Consider the following 18802-nt stretch of genomic DNA (forward strand, 5'->3'; position numbering starts at 1 on the left):
TACAAAAATAATTAAAATGATTCTAAAATACACATACCATATACAAAAAAATCTTGAGAGTAGCTATTTTATTGATTAGATGGGTATGTATGTCTCCTTGAGGCTTAATTTTGAAGTTTCGTAGATTTTGTTTTTCTTTTTGTATAGACCTAAGTTGGTATTTATTAATTTGGGGTTATTATGATGTGATTTAATAATAGTTGTAATGAGAAGGGGTGGTGGTGGTCCATCAAGTACACTGCTCATTTACCTTGCATATCAAGCAACCCCTAATTCCTCCCCCTCTCTCTCTCTCTGCAACATAACATTCATGCCAAAAGAATCATCATCACCACTTCAGCTCATAACCCATGTGAGCTCCTACATTTCTTTCATTCTTTTATTATTTTCCTTATAAAATGTTTTTCTTTTTACTCTATTAAAACTATATTTTAGTTTTTTAGAGCTTTAAAATCTGTTAATTATGCTTATAATCGATCCAAGAAAATAAAATAGTAATACTAATTTTTCATTATACAATGTTCTTAATTAATTTTACGTCCTTTATACCTTTTATCTTTCTTGATTAAACTAGTATCAAAAAATTAATTAATTTATTTGTATACGGATATACTATGGTTTCTTGAATTTCTTGATATAATATATTGTGGTTTCTTGATTTCTTGAAATGGCTTTTGAACGTAACAGCTAAGAGTGTAGGCCGTTTCTTTCCTTTTGCTTTAGTAGTCAAGATGGTCTCAAAACAAAGGTATGAGTGAATATTATTTATATATTATGCTTTAGCTATATAAAGAATTTTAAAATTAAAAAATAAATTTGGTTCTGTTTTAATTAATTTATAAACTTTATATCCTGTTTTCTATATCTTTAATTTATTTCTCTCTCTAAATCTTTGTTTCTTTCTCTCACATAAACCGCTTACATACTCCTCTTAAATCTTAAAGTTGGTGTGTCTAACCTTGAGCCTACCTTTTTCTTTTTTTCTTCTTATTCTTAGCTTCAGTTAAAGTTAAGAGACTCTAGAGAGAGATAGAGATTTTTTGTGTTCTTTTTTCATGGTTAAAGCAAGTTTTATAGCTCTATTTTACTCCCACAGTCTCTTCTTTTCCTCTTCTTGATCTTCTTTCTACCTCAACTTAGCTTCTCTCTTCTTAGTTCTTTATTTTATTTTCTTCATGATAAATGAACTAAAATATTTAAATTTGAACTCTTGATCTTGTTTCCTCATCCGGGTATTGCTTAGTTTCTTGATTTAAGCTTAGTTAGGTTTTTATGCACATATCATAGGGTTTCTTAATCTTTTCTTGTTTTTTTTTTTGATACACAACTCAAAACAAGCTCAAGAAAACTCATATTTTCTTATTCATATTTTGGTTTTCAAGTTCAGCCTATTCAAGAAAACTCTTCTTTATCAGATCTCAAATTCTTGATTTTTTTGGTTTTGAGAAGGGATATGAGTGGCAAAATATCGTATAAAGTTGAGAATTTTATAGAAGATTTTAAGAGTTTAAGAGAAAGAAGATTAAATCAACTATAGCAATGAATAATAAGAGTGCTAATTTAGGTTCAATTAGTAGCTCTGATCTCATAGATGCAAAGCTTGAAGAGCATCAGCTTTGTGGATCGAAACAGTGCCCTGGTTGTGGACATAAGCTCGAATCGAAGCCGGTACGGATTATAATTTTTATTGATTTCTCATTTAACATAGTAATATTCTTGAGCTTGTAATAGATTTTTGAACAAAAAGAAAGAATATTGAAAACCCAAAAAATAAAAATAAAAAACAAGAATTATGCTTCATGTTTATATTCTCAATTTTTTGTTCTCTTTTTAGTTCTTTTTTGTTTTTTCTTTGAACAAAAACCAAATTGAGTTAAACTAAAGATTTGCTTTCTCCTCACTTGGCGCTCTCTTTCTCTCCTTTTTTTTCAAGTTATTTTTATTTTGTAGGCTTTTTAAAGTTATTAAATAATTTATTATTTCATGTTTATTACATGAATTTGATCATGGAGCTTACAGGATTGGTTAGGTCTACCAGCCGGAGTGAAATTTGATCCAACGGATCAAGAATTAATAGAACACCTCGAATCAAAAGTTGAAGCTAGAGACATGAAATCTCACCCTTTGATTGATGAGTTCATCCCCACCATTGAAGGTGAAGATGGGATTTGTTACACCCATCCTGAGAAACTTCCAGGTTACATACTTAATCAATACTAATATTTTATATTTTTTTTCCACCTTTGCTTGTATAAATGATCAATCTTATTAGGTTTTACCGTTACACATATATTTTCTTGAACTATGGTTTTGCTATGACTTTTATAGAAAAAAATGTAACATTTGAGTTATAGTATATAGTTTGTTACACCTAAGTGAACCTAACTTTGAAAAACGTAATTTCTTGCAGGAGTTACAAGAGATGGATTGAGCAGGCATTTTTTTCATAGACCGTCGAAGGCGTACACGACCGGAACACGAAAACGAAGGAAAATTCAAACGGAATGTGACTTACAAGGTGGCGAAACGAGGTGGCATAAAACCGGCAAGACCCGGCCGGTAATGGTGAACGGAAAACAAAAAGGGTGCAAGAAAATATTAGTGCTGTATACCAACTTTGGAAAGAACCGAAAACCCGAGAAGACTAATTGGGTTATGCACCAATACCATTTGGGTCAGCATGAGGAGGAGAAAGAAGGGGAGCTTGTGGTTTCGAAGATATTTTATCAGACTCAGCCGCGGCAGTGTAATTGGACTGATCGGAGTGCAATTACTACCGGCGAAGGGAGTAGTGATCCAAATAGTAGAAGAGATAGTGGGAGTGGGAGTTGTTCTTCTAAAGAAATAATTCCAAATAGAGATGAGATTACCGGAGCTGGTGTTGCTGCTGCATTTTCAAGCTACGCCTCAGCGGCGGCCGCCATGGATATGCAGCAATTAAAAGCTGATCATTTTGGGTTTCCACCTTTCAGAAAAAGCTTTGATGAGGTATTTATATGCATAAATATGGATATCTTCTTCTTCACTCTATTACTTATCCAAAAACTATGATCAAAAGCAAAAAATTTAATGAAAATAATTTATATGACAATAGGTATTGTTTGTTTGTCATATAAACGATGATCTTTAAATTTTATCAGTTCGGTTCAATATTTATTCGATTGTTGTCAATTCATTTAGAGTTGGTATAGCACGATATTATACGTCTATATAATATTAAGTCATGTCAATTTCAAATGAGTCATTGAAATATTTTACAATGCTCGTACCAGAGTTCATAAGAATTAGTCATAACGTCGAAAAAATAAAGGTTCTAGCTAGGGTTACATTTTTCAAATTCATTGCTTGCAAATTAAGCATGAACCCTCTCTATGGACCTTTATTGATTATATATCTTTGTCAGCTAACACATTAATGATTCATAGTTTACCCACAGAAATTAAGTGGTACGTAACATTAAAATAGAACCAAATTTTCAAAGCCGATAGAAAAATAGTTATTGTCTGAAAATAGACAAGTTAGCAAACTACTGGTTCGTTCATGTAATAAGGTTATGTCTATTTTCAGGTGGGGATAGCAGAAGCTTCAACCGCAAGGGAAAACCCAGGCACGTGTGATGAGATTCGAGAGCACCATCAGAGACCACATCATGTGGCCCATGATCATCATCATCATCATCATCAACAGCAACACCATTTACACCATCAGATTGCTACGACAGCGTTTCATATCAGTAGGCCTTCACATCCGATTTCCACCATCATCTCTCCACCGTCTCTTCATCACACCTCCATCATTCTCGATGATGATCCCTATCATGTCTCCAGATTAATGCTTCAAAACGAAATCCAGGTAAATATATATATCATTTTTGTAATAATACTAGAAACTGGTTCAACTCGGCCGAGTTTGACTTGGTGCATGAAAGGTTAAGTAAGTTGGTAGCCTCATGATAGAGAGGATTCAGCTACCGATACAGACATTTTCTCTCTCTCCCTCTCACCATTTTCATGAAAAAGAAAAAGATTTCATTTGCTACTGAGTTAACTATTTGTAGTAATTGAGTGATACCAACGTTCTTTCCTTTTTCAACTCGCAAATTCATATTGCAATGAAAATGATTTTAGTAATACTAAGCAAAATTAGGCTACTATTCATTTTTTTATAAAACGTTTTATTTGTTAATAACCAAATTTTTATTTTATAATATGGGAAAATTATTTAATCAATTTCAGTTAATAATTGCTTATATTACTCTATTCAGCCACTCGTTGGCCTACAATCAATTAATTAAGGTTATGTTGCTCAAAAAATAAAAATTCAATTACTGACATATAACAAATGAAATATAGGCAACTATAAAAATGCATAGTAAAAATATTTTAACCTAGCAAAATTCATTTCATGGTGGAACTCAACTGAGTCAGACTCATTTTACACATGAGGAGACGACTCAGTGAGTCAGTCTTGCTTTTAGTGTCGGTGTGTCGCCTAAATTGAACACAAATAACCTGTCATTTCACTTTTCAACTCTCTTTAAAGACATGATGATTAAGATTTAGCAATACTTTTTGTTCTAATGGGCTCTCTTACAGCAACAGCAGCAACAGAATCAGCAGCACCACCACCAACAGCAACAGCAGCAGCAACATCATAAAATAGGCGGAGGAAGGTCGGCGTCTGGTCTGGAAGAACTCATTATGGGCTGCACTTCATCATCGGATCATATAAAAGAAGTGAGTACCAACTTTTTGACTCTGAATTTCATGAAACTCTTCTTTCTCATTAACCCAAGAAAAAGAAATCAAACAAAAAGTAAGCTAAGTATTTTAAAACAAGAAAAGAAAGAAAAATTATTTGTTTTTTATAGTTTTATTTAAATTAAAGATAAACCCTTTTCTTTTTCTCTTTATCTTTTTTTTTTCTTGTTTTTCATTTCCATATTTTGAAGGTCTTTTTTATTATGATTTATACAGTAACAGTAAAGATACCTCACTGGAAAGAGGATGATGAATTACTAAAGTAGAATACTTAAAGATAAAATATAATCTGCTTTCTTGCATGTAATTTAATTTTTTTTTTTAAAGAATGATCAGACCATAAGCATCTCTCTAGATTAGGTTTAAATTCGTAGTAGAACACAAAAGCAAATTGCGAAATCACAGCCTTCAATCTTTGAACTCAGACACCAAGAATCTTTAATTTATTAAACCCAAAACTTTCGGCAGATTTTGTTTGAATTAGTTCCTATAAAAAAAAGGTATTAAACACCATAAAAACCCTTTTCTTGACTCATAATTAATAATAACCTTAATTATGCAGTAAGTAATTATACAACAACGTTTGGCAAAAAAAATAATTATACAACAACGTAAAAATAAAAAAGTATATCTACAAAATACAAAATTTCAAATAGATGATTACGATATGAAAGCTTTTATCATGCGTGTTCTCTCAAGAAAAACACACGTGATGATTGATTTTGTAGAGGAAATTAACAAAAAAAGACAAAAGAGAGGCAATTTCATTTCATTTATTGTTCTTAAGTGAAAATTATCTGTTCAAACCCTAACCCTAATATATTATTTTCACAAAATGGTTGAGATTTTATTGGCTACATGCAGGAGTCGTCCATTGCAAACCCGCAAGAAGCTGACTGGTTGAAGTACTCTTCATTCTGGCCAGATCCCGACAACCAGGATCATCATGGATAAAACCAAAAAACAAAAAAAAAACAAAAACATCAACAGACAACATCATAAGTACTTGAATGAAGAAGCCACCGTCCACTCTATATACGGGTTTGTTCTTCTTTTTTTGGTGTTCTTTAATTAAATTATGTTGAGGTGGGGCTTTAATGGCGATCAACCGAAGTAACTGTACAAACAGAAAGAAAAAAAGAAAAAAGAAAAGGCTGCTGTGTACTGACAAATAGAAGAAGGAGAACCAAAGACCCAAAGCAAAATCTCTGTGCATGAAAATCATCACCATTATCATTACAATATCATCTTTATCCTCAATATATATATAATATATATATTTATTATTTCAAGACAAATTTGTATAAGTTCTTTTATTGTTGTTTGAACAGATCAGAGAAAACATATACACATCATAGTTTGTGCAAATTGCAGGAAGAAAAAGTTTGTTCAGTTGTTTGTGCTTACTCACTTTTTAGTAAATTAAATACGAATACAAGTTTATACTGAATTTCTTTTTATTTTCTTGGAAATGGAACATGTTGTATAAGTACAGAATTGATTCTATCTCATGGTTACATTACCTTTTCTGTTTCTTTTTTAACTATTGAGAGAAATTTTGACGGGGACCTCACATTTTTCTTTTGAACAGCATAATCTATGATTTTACATTAATTTATAGAAGTTTGCAACAGTGTGTACTACGACGTACCCTATGTCTTGCGAGTATCTAATTTTCCGAATCACTACTTTATCGTCTTATTTTATTTTGGTTACGAAATTTTAACGAATAGTGATAAAAAGATAGAATCTATCCGGATAGAATGGCATAAGAGTACTTTTTTTATTATTGAATGACTAAATTTGTCAATATGGGCCTAACTTGGATGGCTAAGGTATATAAGTGCATCAAGAGATTATGAGTTCGAACCACGCTTCCGTAACTAACAACTAGGGATTTCGGTTTGAATCGAACCAAACCGAACCGAATTTTGGGTTTTTAAAAACCAAACCGAACCGAAATTTTAGAGAAAGAAAATATTTCAAACCGAGCCGGTCGGTTATTTTGGTTCGGTTATTTCAGTTTGGTTTACATGTAAAACAGTCAGAAATTTTTTTACATTCAAAACCGAACCAAAACGACCAACCGAAATTTATATACAATTTTTAACCGAATCAAACCAAATTTGTCGGTTCGGTTCGATTTTTCGGTTTTGCACATCCCTATTAACAATTGAGACTTTAAAAAATCGATTGCTATTTTTGACAAAAAAAAAACTAGATTTTACTGTGTTACCTTTTAGGTATATGTATTGAAAAGGGATAAATTAGTTTTTTGTATAGTCATTAATTCTAATATTAATGGTTCTATCCGATAGATTATATCATTTTATCTTTAATGAATTTTAATTTCTGTTTAGCCACTGAACTCTAAAATACAGAAAAATTTATAGTAATTTAATGCTAAAATGAGTCTACGTCATGTTATATTTTATCTTTACATGGATTTTTCTTTATTACTCCATGACGTTGCAAGATCTAAGTATCATACACACTCAATCTAACATGAAATAAGTAAAAGACCTTATGTTCCTTGTAATTTTAGAGTTTAGGGTCTATATTGAAATAAATGAAAGCTTTGTGACCAAACAGAAGTTTTTAGTGATTCAAAAATTCAATACCCTGGTTTAGCTGGTCCAAATAATTGATTGGTCTAAAGTAATACAATTGTGCTAATCACTTGGACATAAGTCCATTAATACTAAAGTTATCTTGAAGACTGAACAGACTTAGCCAATGAAATGATAGAAGTGAGAACAGGGGCGGAACCAGCCTTATGGCTGAAGTAGCGACTGCCCATGCAAAAAACATTTTTTAACAAAAACACTTTTGAATTTTATTTTTTTTTGAAAAAATATAGTAATTTTTATATATTTCGCCCCCTCAAAATAAAATTTGCATGATTTCGTCCCCCCATTTCACAAAAGCTAGTTCCGCCCCTGAGTGAGAAGAAGATGATGAATGCCACTCTCTTTCAGTAGATACAGGATTAAGTTTGTGTAATGATGAAAACTTTTAATTGTTCACTGTCTCTCTATAAATAGAGAGATAATTAGTTGAAGTGATGTAAATAGGCATGCATGCAATTTCAATTACTCCAATTTAAGTAAACTTAGAAAGAGAGTTTGCTTTTCTGTATGCTATAATTAATTCAAGAATAGTAATACTTGATTACCACATTTAAGTAAAAGTCTTAAAATTATAGATTTATATGAGTATTGTTTATACTTTCGCAATTTCTTATTCATGTAAAATTTTCTCTACATATGGCCGCTTAATTTTATTCAAGATACAACTATAGCCCTAAAATGATTCGACTAATCACTTCTTATTAATTTAGGCTTAATACATCATTTGACCCCTAAATTATACCATTTTATTCTCTGTGACCTCTAAACTAATTTCGTGTTTTTTTGGACCTCTTAACTCTTTTTTCTGTTCTATTTAACCCCTCATTCGGAATGTGCACACCACGCGCGATGACGTGGATAAAATTGCTGACATGGCTTTACTGACATAGGGTTAAATAGAATAAAAAAAATAGTTAAGAGGTCCAATGGAACACTAAAATAGTTTAGAGGTCATAGGGAATAAAAGGTAAGGTTTAGGGGTCAAAAAATATATTAAGCCTAAATATATATTTTTAGTTTAAAATAAAAAGTGATGTACTTTACATATTATTTGAAAAAATCATTTTAAGACTTTTAAAATCATGAAATTTAGCGTGTTTTCCAATTTTAAAAATTCAGAATTGATTTGAAAAGTTTAAAATTGCAAAAAAATTAAAAGCTGGTGTATTAATTAAAATTAGAAATTTGTGAAACATACTAAAAATTATAATTTTTTTAAAAATCTAGTCTTTATTTAATATTATCACAGTATAGTAAATTTATATATTTTATAATATCGTTAAAAACAGACAAACTCCATTTATCATTATTGAAATGTAAACAAATATTTACATGTACAAGAAGTTATATTATGTAATTATTTGACTAAATTTCAATATTTTTTATTTTTCTAGAAGATTAAATGGGTAAAAATTAAATAATTGTATTTTCGAGAAGGTTAAATGGGTAAAAATTAGAAGTTTGAAGGTGCAATAGGAAAATAAAATAAGTTCAGGGGTCAAATAGAACAAAATAGTGTAGTTCGGGGGTTAAATAGAGCAATTTATGTATTTTAATTATCCTTCACGCGCTTCAAAGCGTTTGAAAACACGCGATTTTACCACGTTGGAGGAAAAAGGTCAGATCGGCAAAAAAGTTGCAGTTTATGGGTTAAATAGAACAAAAAATAAAGTTAAAAGGTCCAATAGAATATAAAATTAGTTTAAGAATTTCAGAGAATAAAAGTGTATTGTTTAAGGGTCAAATAATATATTAAGCCAATTAATTTATCTAGAGTCACCTCTAGTGCTTAGGAAAACCGGACTTTGGTACCTAATGAAATTTTTATGGAGAAATTTTTAGGTGAACTTAATTCGCTATATAGAATTATGAACTATCTATTTATCGTGTGACACTAGCAATAATAAATATATTAACCAATCAACAAATATTATATTAATTATTTATATTTTAATATGAATTAATATAATATTTATTAATTGGTTAATATTTTTATTATTATCACGTCATACGATAAATAAATAATCTATAAAACTAGATGGAAGTTCATATTTCACATTTTTATGGGGTCTCATTTTGCACAAAAACCAATTGTAGTGTGCTAGATATCATTATATATCCTCCACTTATAATTCAATTAGCATCTCCTTAATTGTTCAATATGGAATTCTCCAATAATAATAAAACTATTGGAATAAAAAATAAATATAATAAAAAACATAGCAAAGCTCTTGTAAAAAATCAATAATTATTATTTATTTAATAAATTTCATCAAAGAAAGTGAATTTCCTTTACTGGTAAACTAAAGCAAGATATTTTTGCTCGATGTGTACTAATCTAAAGTAGCAAATGGTTGGTGAAATGTGAAAGCTCATTTTGGCAGTTTCAATTGATGGTGTTGGATAAAATATCTAAATAACTTGAGATCAAGCTTCATCATTAATTCTCATTAATTTAGAGTGGTCTGCCATTCTCTTAAAGAGCAACATATCAGTGAATGTGATGTGGGCTGGTATGCATAAAATTATTGGCCTAAATTTAAATACGGAATTTTCAATTCTTTATAATTCTTTATACTATAATATTATTATAAGTGGAAATTTCTTATCCTATTATGAATCTATATTTTATTAACGAATTCTAACCAATTGCATGTTAAGAGTTACATTGACCGGATCCGTATTTTCATTCACGTACCAATCAATTAAATGTTATGAAATGAAAAATGAAAAAAAATAGTAAATTTAACTTTATAGCCTATAATTATTTGGATTCATGAATAATTAATTATATATACGGTCTAGATAATAACTTTTCGTTTAATGTACCATAAATCACACATTTTATAAGTGAGTGTGTTTTGTTTTTCCCTTGGGAAATTTCTCTTCTTTGCTACTTTATTCTATTCCATTATTCGATCCTTTTGAGCAGATTTATATAAATAAAAAAAAGTATTTTAGACGATATGTAAGAAAGAGAAGTAACGTGCATGCTATTTTTTAAATTCTTCATCTTTTATATTATTCCATGGGGACGTGCATGAAATAAAGTTAAATCAACATAGAAGTTAGGCAATTTCATCGTAATTTCTCAAGGGAATATTATAGATTGAGCAGACAAGAATAACCTTTTCACTTTCATAAATTAAATGACCCCATCATATTTCTACTTCATGCTATATTAATACTAATATTCATATTCTTGAAAGAATTTGGTTTATAAGTATGCTAAATTGAAGAAATAAACAAATTGAGGAATGAAATGTCTTGTTCAACCTAAAAAGGCGAAATTCAATTCTTTCACTTTATGGAAGCTTTTGTAATATTTAGCTAAATAGAAATATGGCTGAGATTTGGTCCCATAAAGAAGTTGCAGGAGAAAATTACAATCAGAAACATATGGGTTTTTTCGAACTCCAGTTTTCCTCTCTTAATTCAAAAAAAAAATCTTCTCTAAAAGAAAATTGATTAAATTGATGCATTCGGGAGATATATTTCTGTTCCAAGTGAAAAAAAATATCCTAAATTATAAGCGCTCAATTATTACTTACTATTAAAAAATATAAAAAACAAAAGTTGATACTTAAATAAAGATAGGTAAAATGATTAACAAGGAACAACTCAAATAAACTTAATTAATAAATACCATTCGTATTTATCTTTAAATGTCTACCAATTTGAAATGGTACATGTAATTGCTAAATATTAAAAAAAATAGCAATAAAATTAAATTCGCATAACTAGATCACATGACATTATAAAATTATTTAAAGATGCGCATATATTTTTTTATATAGGGGAAGAGAGAGCACTTGTGGGGAAATTTGAACCGATGAACTAATAGTATGTTATCTAGCGTTTATATCATTTGAATTATAATTTATTCGTAAATGTGCATGATATTAGAAAAAAAAATAAAAAAGTAATAAAACTAAGAGACATTTTTTTCTTACATCCTCAACTTTAACCATTTTATTAAATATTTTTTAAAAAATAAATTTTGAACATTCTCATCCGTCAATTCACAAATTGAAACAAATATATCTAAACTTCAAATTATATCTATTTTTAACCAATGGGAGTTGGTCCAAGTGGTAAGCGGTTTGGTAACCTTTAAGAAAGGTCTCAGGTTCGAGTCCTTGTGAATGCAAAAAATTCCCACTGGCAGACTCACCCACCATGCCAGGTGCGCGACGCGGGTCGGATCCGGATTAGTCAGGGCGAAGCCTTGGAAACCGGATGGGCTTACCAAAAAAAATTATATCTATTTTTCAAATTTTTCCATTAAATTTAGGTTTGGTATCCGCAACTTAACTTATGGCTAACTATAATCACATGTTAATCTATATCTATACTATATATAAAAGTACGGATGGGGGGACAGACAAATTTACCGAATAATCCTTTTCAGTTTATCTATACTATATATAAAAGTACGGATGGGGGGGACAATGCAAATTTACCGAATAATCCTTTTCAGTTTAACATTAAATAAAGGTTTTATTGTCATTAACTAATTAGTTATTTAATTAATCATTATTGTAATTAAAGTCCTAATTAGAATAGGTAGATAAATTATCTCCAATTTAGTTTTTAGTATGTAAAAAATAACTAAATTGTCTCCAAATTAGTAAGGAATACCTATTTTTTAGTTTGATTTAACTACAAAATTAAAATACTATATTTGGTCAATATATTATTATTTAAATTTATTATCTTATTATTTTTAAAGATATTATTAATAAAATTAAGTTAAATATTTAATTATGGTTATTATAAAATCAAAAGAAGAATAAATTCAATATGTAAAAAAATTTAATAACCGAATATATTATATTTACTTTTACAAAAATTCTTAACTAATTTAATATTAATTATAAATAAAAATTGATATAATTATAATAAATTTACTAATATGTACATTAACGAGTTATGTTATGAGCCACGTGCATAGCACGTAATGCGAAACTAGTCAACTTAAATGCATCAATAAAAAGGGGCTTACAAAAGTTTAAATAGTATACTTATTTAAGAGAAGAAAACACAAGTCACTTGGGGCTTTGGCATTTAAAAAGGAGAATAAGTTGTCATACATAAAAAGGAGTAGTTTCTAATATCTTCTTTTTCTAGCATTTTACGATTAAATTGATTCATATATTTTTTATATTTTACAATCAAATTGAAAATTTTCAATATTATAATCAGTTTTAAATCACTCAATATTTTAAATAATTATAAATTAGAATATATATCTTCATTCCATATTGGCAAGCATTATTTTCATTTCTTTTGTTTTAATTATAGACATTCATTTATTATTTGAATAATCGATTGATACAATTATATATATATATATATATATATATATATATATATATATATATAAACAACTATTTTTCAAAATTAAAAGAGAAAGCAACATTTTTGACATAACTCTTAGAGATTATAATAATTAATCCTTATAGAACTTTACAGTTTGAGTTTAAAAATTGATATCATTTGATAAAAGAATAAAGTAAATAGTAATAATTTAATACTATAAAAAATGTTTCTTTCTCAAGTGTTTAAGTACCAAATTTTAGAGGGTTTTTTAAAATTATTCCTTAATATTTATTTAATTTCAGTGGTGCGTTTGGACATTTGGGTGGGTAATTTATGATCTAATTAGAAAAAAAATACACACTCCGTCCTAAATTAATGACGGTTTAAAATAAATATAATTATTAAAAAATCAGTTTATCTAAATAAAACAATTAGTTTATAAAAACGTATTGTGACCATATGTCTTTAAATGAGTTTGGATTGAAGGATTTTGGAGGAGCAAAATCTATGGATTTTGCACAATCCATGAATTTCATATCGTTTGGTGAAAAAAAAATAACATGAGAACCCATAGATTGTAACAATCCCTCATCCTCCAAAATCAATCGTTTAATTTCCCATATCCTGGAGGGGAAAGTTCAAATCTATCATTTTTAATGAATAATGGATTGTGTTACAATTTAAATATTCCAGATTTAACCTTATAAATCCATAGATTTTATAATTAATCTAAATAGTTGAATTCATAAATCCATTGATTTACATTCTATACATTTAAAATCCATCGATTTAATAAATTCATGGATTATAAAACCCCTCAATCCAAACAGTATCTTATATGATATTGAATCACTTAATTGACAATGGAATATATATAATTTAGGGCAACTAAATTTTAAATAGCAATTATTAATGTGAGTAATGATCTAAAACAGTTACTAAAGATTTACTATTTTTATTAAGGTTTAATCACTCAAAACCCCACACCTTTAAGGCACCGTTTGGATTGGTGGATTTTAAACGATGGATTTTCAACAATCCATGGATTTGTACAAAATCTATCGTTTGCCTAGAAAAAAATTTAATAGAATCCATGGATTTATAAATTCCCTCATTTTTTACAATCCATCATTTTTGAGGGTTTTGATTTCCCACCTACTAGGTGGGAAAATCCAAATCCACCATTTTTTATAGATGATGGAATGTTGTACTATTTATTAGTTTCCATAAATAATATTAAAAATCCATTGATTTTATATTCAATCCAAACGATGGAATTTTAAAATCTATGGATTTAAATTCCATTGATTTAAAATCCATCGATTTTACTAAAATCCATGGATTTTAAAAACCCTCAATCCAAACGGTGCCTTAGTCCTTTTGCAATTGCACCCTGAACGTAGGAATTTTTTCATTTTTATCAGAGTTTAAGTTTTTATGTTTCAATTGTACCAAAAAACATTAAATTGACCTATTTTCAATTAGAAAAAAATATACAATCATCCTTCATTTTTTATATTATTAATAACATTAGGGTCTAATTGAAATTTAAACTAAAGATGAAAGAGATTCTTTTGAACTTAAATTCAGTATCCATCAGTTATATGAGGAAAAACATGAAGAATTTATGGCTGTAAAGAGATAATTATATTCCATTGTTTAACATGTATATATACAGATATTACAAAATGTGAAAGAGGAAATATCTAGCCGTTGCTATACTGAATACATAAGGTAAGTTGACTGTGATTACTATTCCTTGGTGTATGGCTGAATTAGTGGGATTCTTTCCTATAATGGTTATCATTCCCCCGCAAGATAGAGCATCGTTCTCGAATGCCTATCTTGAATCGAAGATTGTGAAACTGCTGACGAGAAAGAGCTTTGGTCAGTGAGTCTGCTAGCTGGTCTTTAGTATGAATATGAGAAACTCGAAGCTGATTTCTCGCTACTTGATCTCGGACAAAGAAAAAATCAATAGCTACATGCTTCATCCGACTATGAAAGATGGGATTGGCACAAACATATGTAGCACCAACATTGTCACAGAAGATAACTGGAGCGGTGGACGTCTGAACATGAAGCTCAGAAAGAAGTTGACGAATCCAAGTAAGTTCAGCAGCAGATGAAGCAATGGCTCTATATTCGGCTTCAGTGGAGGAGCGAGCGACTGTATTCTGTTTCTTAGAGCTCCAACTTATAGGAGTAGAACCAAGGAAGACAATGTATGCTGTGGTAGAGCGTCTGTCATCGGGGTCACTTGCCCAGTCTGCATCGGCAAAGGCATGGAGTGGAATTTGGGACTGTCTTTTAATTAAAAGGCCATAATTAAGAGTGCCTTTAAGATATCGGAGAACACGCTTAGTAGCATTCCAATGAGTGACCGTGGGTCTGTGCATAAACTGGGACAGCTTGTTAATGGCAAAAGAAACATCTGGACGAGTCAAGGATAGATATTGAAGGGAGCCAAGAACTTGACGATATTGGGTAGCATCTGTTGGAGCACTGCCGTCATTGAGTTTTAATGTTTCGGAAGTGGAAAGTGGCGTAGAAACAGGTTTGGCATCATACATGTTGGTCTTGTGAAGAAGATCACTGATATATTTTTGCTGAGAAAGATGAAGACCATTGGCAAAGGAACATGCTTCAACCCCAAGAAAATAAGAGAGCTGGCCAAGATCTTTGATGGAAAATCTGTGAGCAAGACTTGTGATAAACTTATGTACTTCACTTGAGGAGGACCCAGTGACTATAATGTCATCAACATAGACAAGTAGATAGATAGTATGGCCCGACTGCCGTCGAATAAATAAGGACGAATCACAGATGGAATTGTTGAATCTGGTCTGAAGTAAAAAATTACGTAACTCAGTGTACCAAGCTCGTGGTGCTTGTCGAAGACCATAAATTGCTTTCCGAAGTTTGCATACATGAGATGGAAATTGGGAATTGACAAAGCCAGGAGGTTGTGCCATATAAACATCATCTGTAAGAGTTCCCTGCAAAAAAGCATTATTGACATCTAGCTGACGTAGAGGCCAACCGTTAGTGATAGCAATTGTCAAAATTAATCGAACAGTGACTGGTTTTACTACGGGACTGAATGTCTCAGCAAAATCAATGCCAGGTCTTTGATGAAATCCTTTAGCGACTAGACGAGCCTTGTAGCGAGCCACAGAACCATCAGGATTATGTTTTAGTCGAAAAATCCATTTGCAGCCCACAATGTTTTGAGACGGATGAAACGGAACCAGGGACCAGGTGGAGTTTTGGACAAGTGCGTCATACTCATTACTCATGGCTTGACGCCATTCAGGATGCTTGCGTGCTTGAGTGAGTGTGTGTGGTTCAGATTGAACATGGGGTTGTGTCTTAATGTGAAGATCAAAGATGGCTTTGGGTTTAAAGATGTTATTTTTTGATCGTGTTTGAATAATGCTGAGTGGAGAAGAAGATGAGTTGGAATCACTTACTTGTGAGGGTTGTTCACCAACCAAATTGTTGGATTCGAGCACGGGAGCAGGAGAGTCTCTATTATTAGTCATTGGGTGTGCATTTGTTGTGTCTTGGGGAGTTACTAGTGATGGTTTTGGTAATGTGGTCTGTGAGGTGGTGGGTTGGCTAGAAATATTAGGTAGGATGGGTAAGTAATTTGTTAATGGAATGGGAACTGTAATTTCAGTAGTAGGATGCAAGTCTATTGAGCCTGGATTGTGATCTATAGAGGAAGAGGGTGGAGAAGTGGTATGAGATTTGAGCCAATTTTGAATGTTTGTCGGAAGGGTGGATTTTGATTTCGTGTTTTGAGATGCAAATGGGAAGACATGTTCGACAAACACGACATGTCTGGATATATAAGTGCGACATGTTTGTGGATCAAGGCAAAGATAGGCATGATGTTCGGTGGAGTACCCAACAAAGACACAAGGTTTAGATCGAGGTTGTAATTTATGAGTGGTATAAGGGCGCAACCATGGGTAACACAAGCATCCAAAAGTGCGTAGTCTGTGATAATTAGGAGACTGGTTGAAGAGGCAGGTATAAGGAGTCTGGTGATTTAAAGTTTTTGTGGGTAGGCGATTAATGAGATAGACGGCAGTTTGAAAAGCAAAGGACCAGAATTTTAAAGGCACAGATGCGTGATGGAGGAGGGAGAGGGCTGTTTCAACTATATGGCGATGTTTGCGTTCAGCAATACCAACATGTTCGGGAGTGTGAGGTGGAGATTTAAGGTGTTGGATGCCATGTAAAGTGAGGATATGACCTAAAGACTGAGCTTCACCACTACAATCTGAATAAACAGTTTTAATTTTTGTGTTAAAGTAGTTTTCAACCAATATTTTAAACCGATTAAATGTTTGTGGCACATCAGATTTATTTTTGAGTGGGTACAACCATGTATATTTTGTATAATAATCTACAAACACGACATAATAACGGAAATGATTAAAAGATGGTAAATGTGCGGGTCCCCAAACATCAGTAAATATAATTTCTAGAGGTTTATTGCAGGTAAGAGTTGAGACACCAAATGGTAGTTTGTGACTCTTATTACACAAGCAAGCATCACAATGAGAAAAATCAGTTTTAAAGACAGGCATATTAGGAGAAGAGAGGATTTTGTTCATTACTGGGTGAGACGGATGGCCAAGTCGTCGATGCCAGACCAGCGGTGAAGTAGATGATGATGGAGAGGTGCTGCTCGTATATGTTTTTGGAGTGGTACTGCTGGTTAGAATCGATTTCGGCCAAACATAGAGATTCCCTTCATTCCGGCCGCGGACCAAGGATGCCCCCGTGCTTAAGTCCTTCACAAGAAAAAAATCAGGAAAAAATTCAACTGAAGTGTTATTGTGAGAGCAAAACTTAGATACAGAAATAAGATTTTGAGAAATTTTAGGGGCACACAAGACATTATTAAGGTGAAATTTATTATTTGTAGTAGGTAGTAAGGTAGAGCCAATGTGAGATATTGGAATTGTTTTACCATCTCCGACCATGATGTCTTCATTACCACCATATTCAGAGTGAATGGATAGGTTTTGCAGATCTGATGTCATATGGTGAGAAGCTCCACTGTCAAGTATCCAATTATTTTGGTGAGCAGGTGGTTCAGTTGTCATGTGGTTGGCTTGTGGCCAATTATGCATGCTGGATTGTGGACGTGAACGACAGGATCGAGCTGAGTGACCTGACTTGTCACAGAGTTGACATACGAGAAGAGAACTTCCATGGTGGATAGAGGGTCGCCATTGATTTTGATGGTAGTGATGCGGATTATTAGAGCGATGTTGCCCATAATGATTTGATGAGGATCCTCGATGACCTCCACGGTTGAAACTGGTTTGATATCCGGTGTTAGTTGAGTGGTGAATTGATTGTCCACGTCCTCTTCGATTTGTATATTTCTGATTATACTGAGCTGTAATTGGTGAGCCTCCCTTTTTCGCTTCATCTCGACGAAGCGATAATTCATGGTCGAGTAGTTTATCATAGAGTTCTTCAAAGCTGATTGGCGTGTCGCGAGCTCTGACAGCAGAAGCAAGAGGGTTGTAGGAGGAGCTGAGACCGTTTAGAATATGTATGATTACGGCACCATCATCGACTGGGTGTCCAATCATGTCGAGATCATCAAGTATGCATTTGATTTCCTGCATATAATCAGCAATGGATTTTCCATCTAAATTGACATTAGTGAGAGAGTCAAGGAGTGTTAATTTTCGGGTATTTGATTTATTAGCATAAGTACTTTTGAGTTTTTCCCATGCTTGTGCAGATGTAGCACAACGAGAGACAATAGATTGTGTACCAGGTGCGCATGAGACCTGAATTGCATGAAGCAACAGACGATCTTGACGAAGCCAGATGACATAATTCGGATTTTGCACCAGTTGATTGGCTGTTTCATCATTGATATTTTGTGGGGGACATGGACATGTACCATCCAAGAATCCCATGAGTCCATAACCAAACAGCAAATTCTCAAACTGAGATTTCCAGGCTACATAATTGCCACTCTTAGAGAGTTTAATGGGAACTTGTGTTGAATTGATTGCTATCAAAGAAGAAGTTTGATTGAGTGATGATGTT

The 18802-nt window shown here is 31.8% G+C and overlaps 1 protein-coding gene across 2 annotated transcripts; it reads left to right on the top strand.

The window, feature by feature from the left end:
* The first annotated feature begins 842 nt into the window (after window positions 1–842).
* LOC126670247 (NAC domain-containing protein 75) lies at window positions 843–6210 on the top strand. Of its 2 annotated transcripts, none has more exons than XM_050363932.2 (6): window positions 843–1668; window positions 2020–2197; window positions 2411–2988; window positions 3568–3852; window positions 4602–4736; window positions 5625–6210. In XM_050363932.2, exons 1-6 carry the CDS (start codon window positions 1540–1542, stop codon window positions 5712–5714), a joined length of 1395 nt encoding a protein of 464 aa, XP_050219889.1. In that variant the 5' UTR covers window positions 843–1539; the 3' UTR covers window positions 5715–6210. The 2 variants fall into 2 exon arrangements, with proteins under 2 accessions (XP_050219889.1, XP_050219888.1); XM_050363931.2 differs by having other exon boundaries at window positions 849–1668; window positions 4596–4736.
* The last annotated feature ends 12592 nt before the right edge of the window (window positions 6211–18802 follow it).

This window comes from Mercurialis annua, linkage group LG2 (genome assembly GCF_937616625.2).
Source record: "Mercurialis annua linkage group LG2, ddMerAnnu1.2, whole genome shotgun sequence".
Lineage (NCBI taxonomy): Eukaryota > Viridiplantae > Streptophyta > Magnoliopsida > Malpighiales > Euphorbiaceae > Mercurialis > Mercurialis annua.

What these genes read in the sequence shown, in the direction of transcription:
- LOC126670247 (XM_050363931.2), top strand. Translation starts at nt 1,540, where the DNA reads ATGAATAATAAGAGTGCTAATTTAGGTTCAATTAGTAGCTCTGATCTC. An exon ending in ATAAGCTCGAATCGAAGCCG is followed by an intron (nt 1,669 to 2,019) that starts GTACGGATTATA and finishes TGGAGCTTACAG; the next exon opens with GATTGGTTAGGTCTACCAGC. An exon ending in TCAGAAAAAGCTTTGATGAG is followed by an intron (nt 2,989 to 3,567) that starts GTATTTATATGC and finishes GTCTATTTTCAG; the next exon opens with GTGGGGATAGCAGAAGCTTC.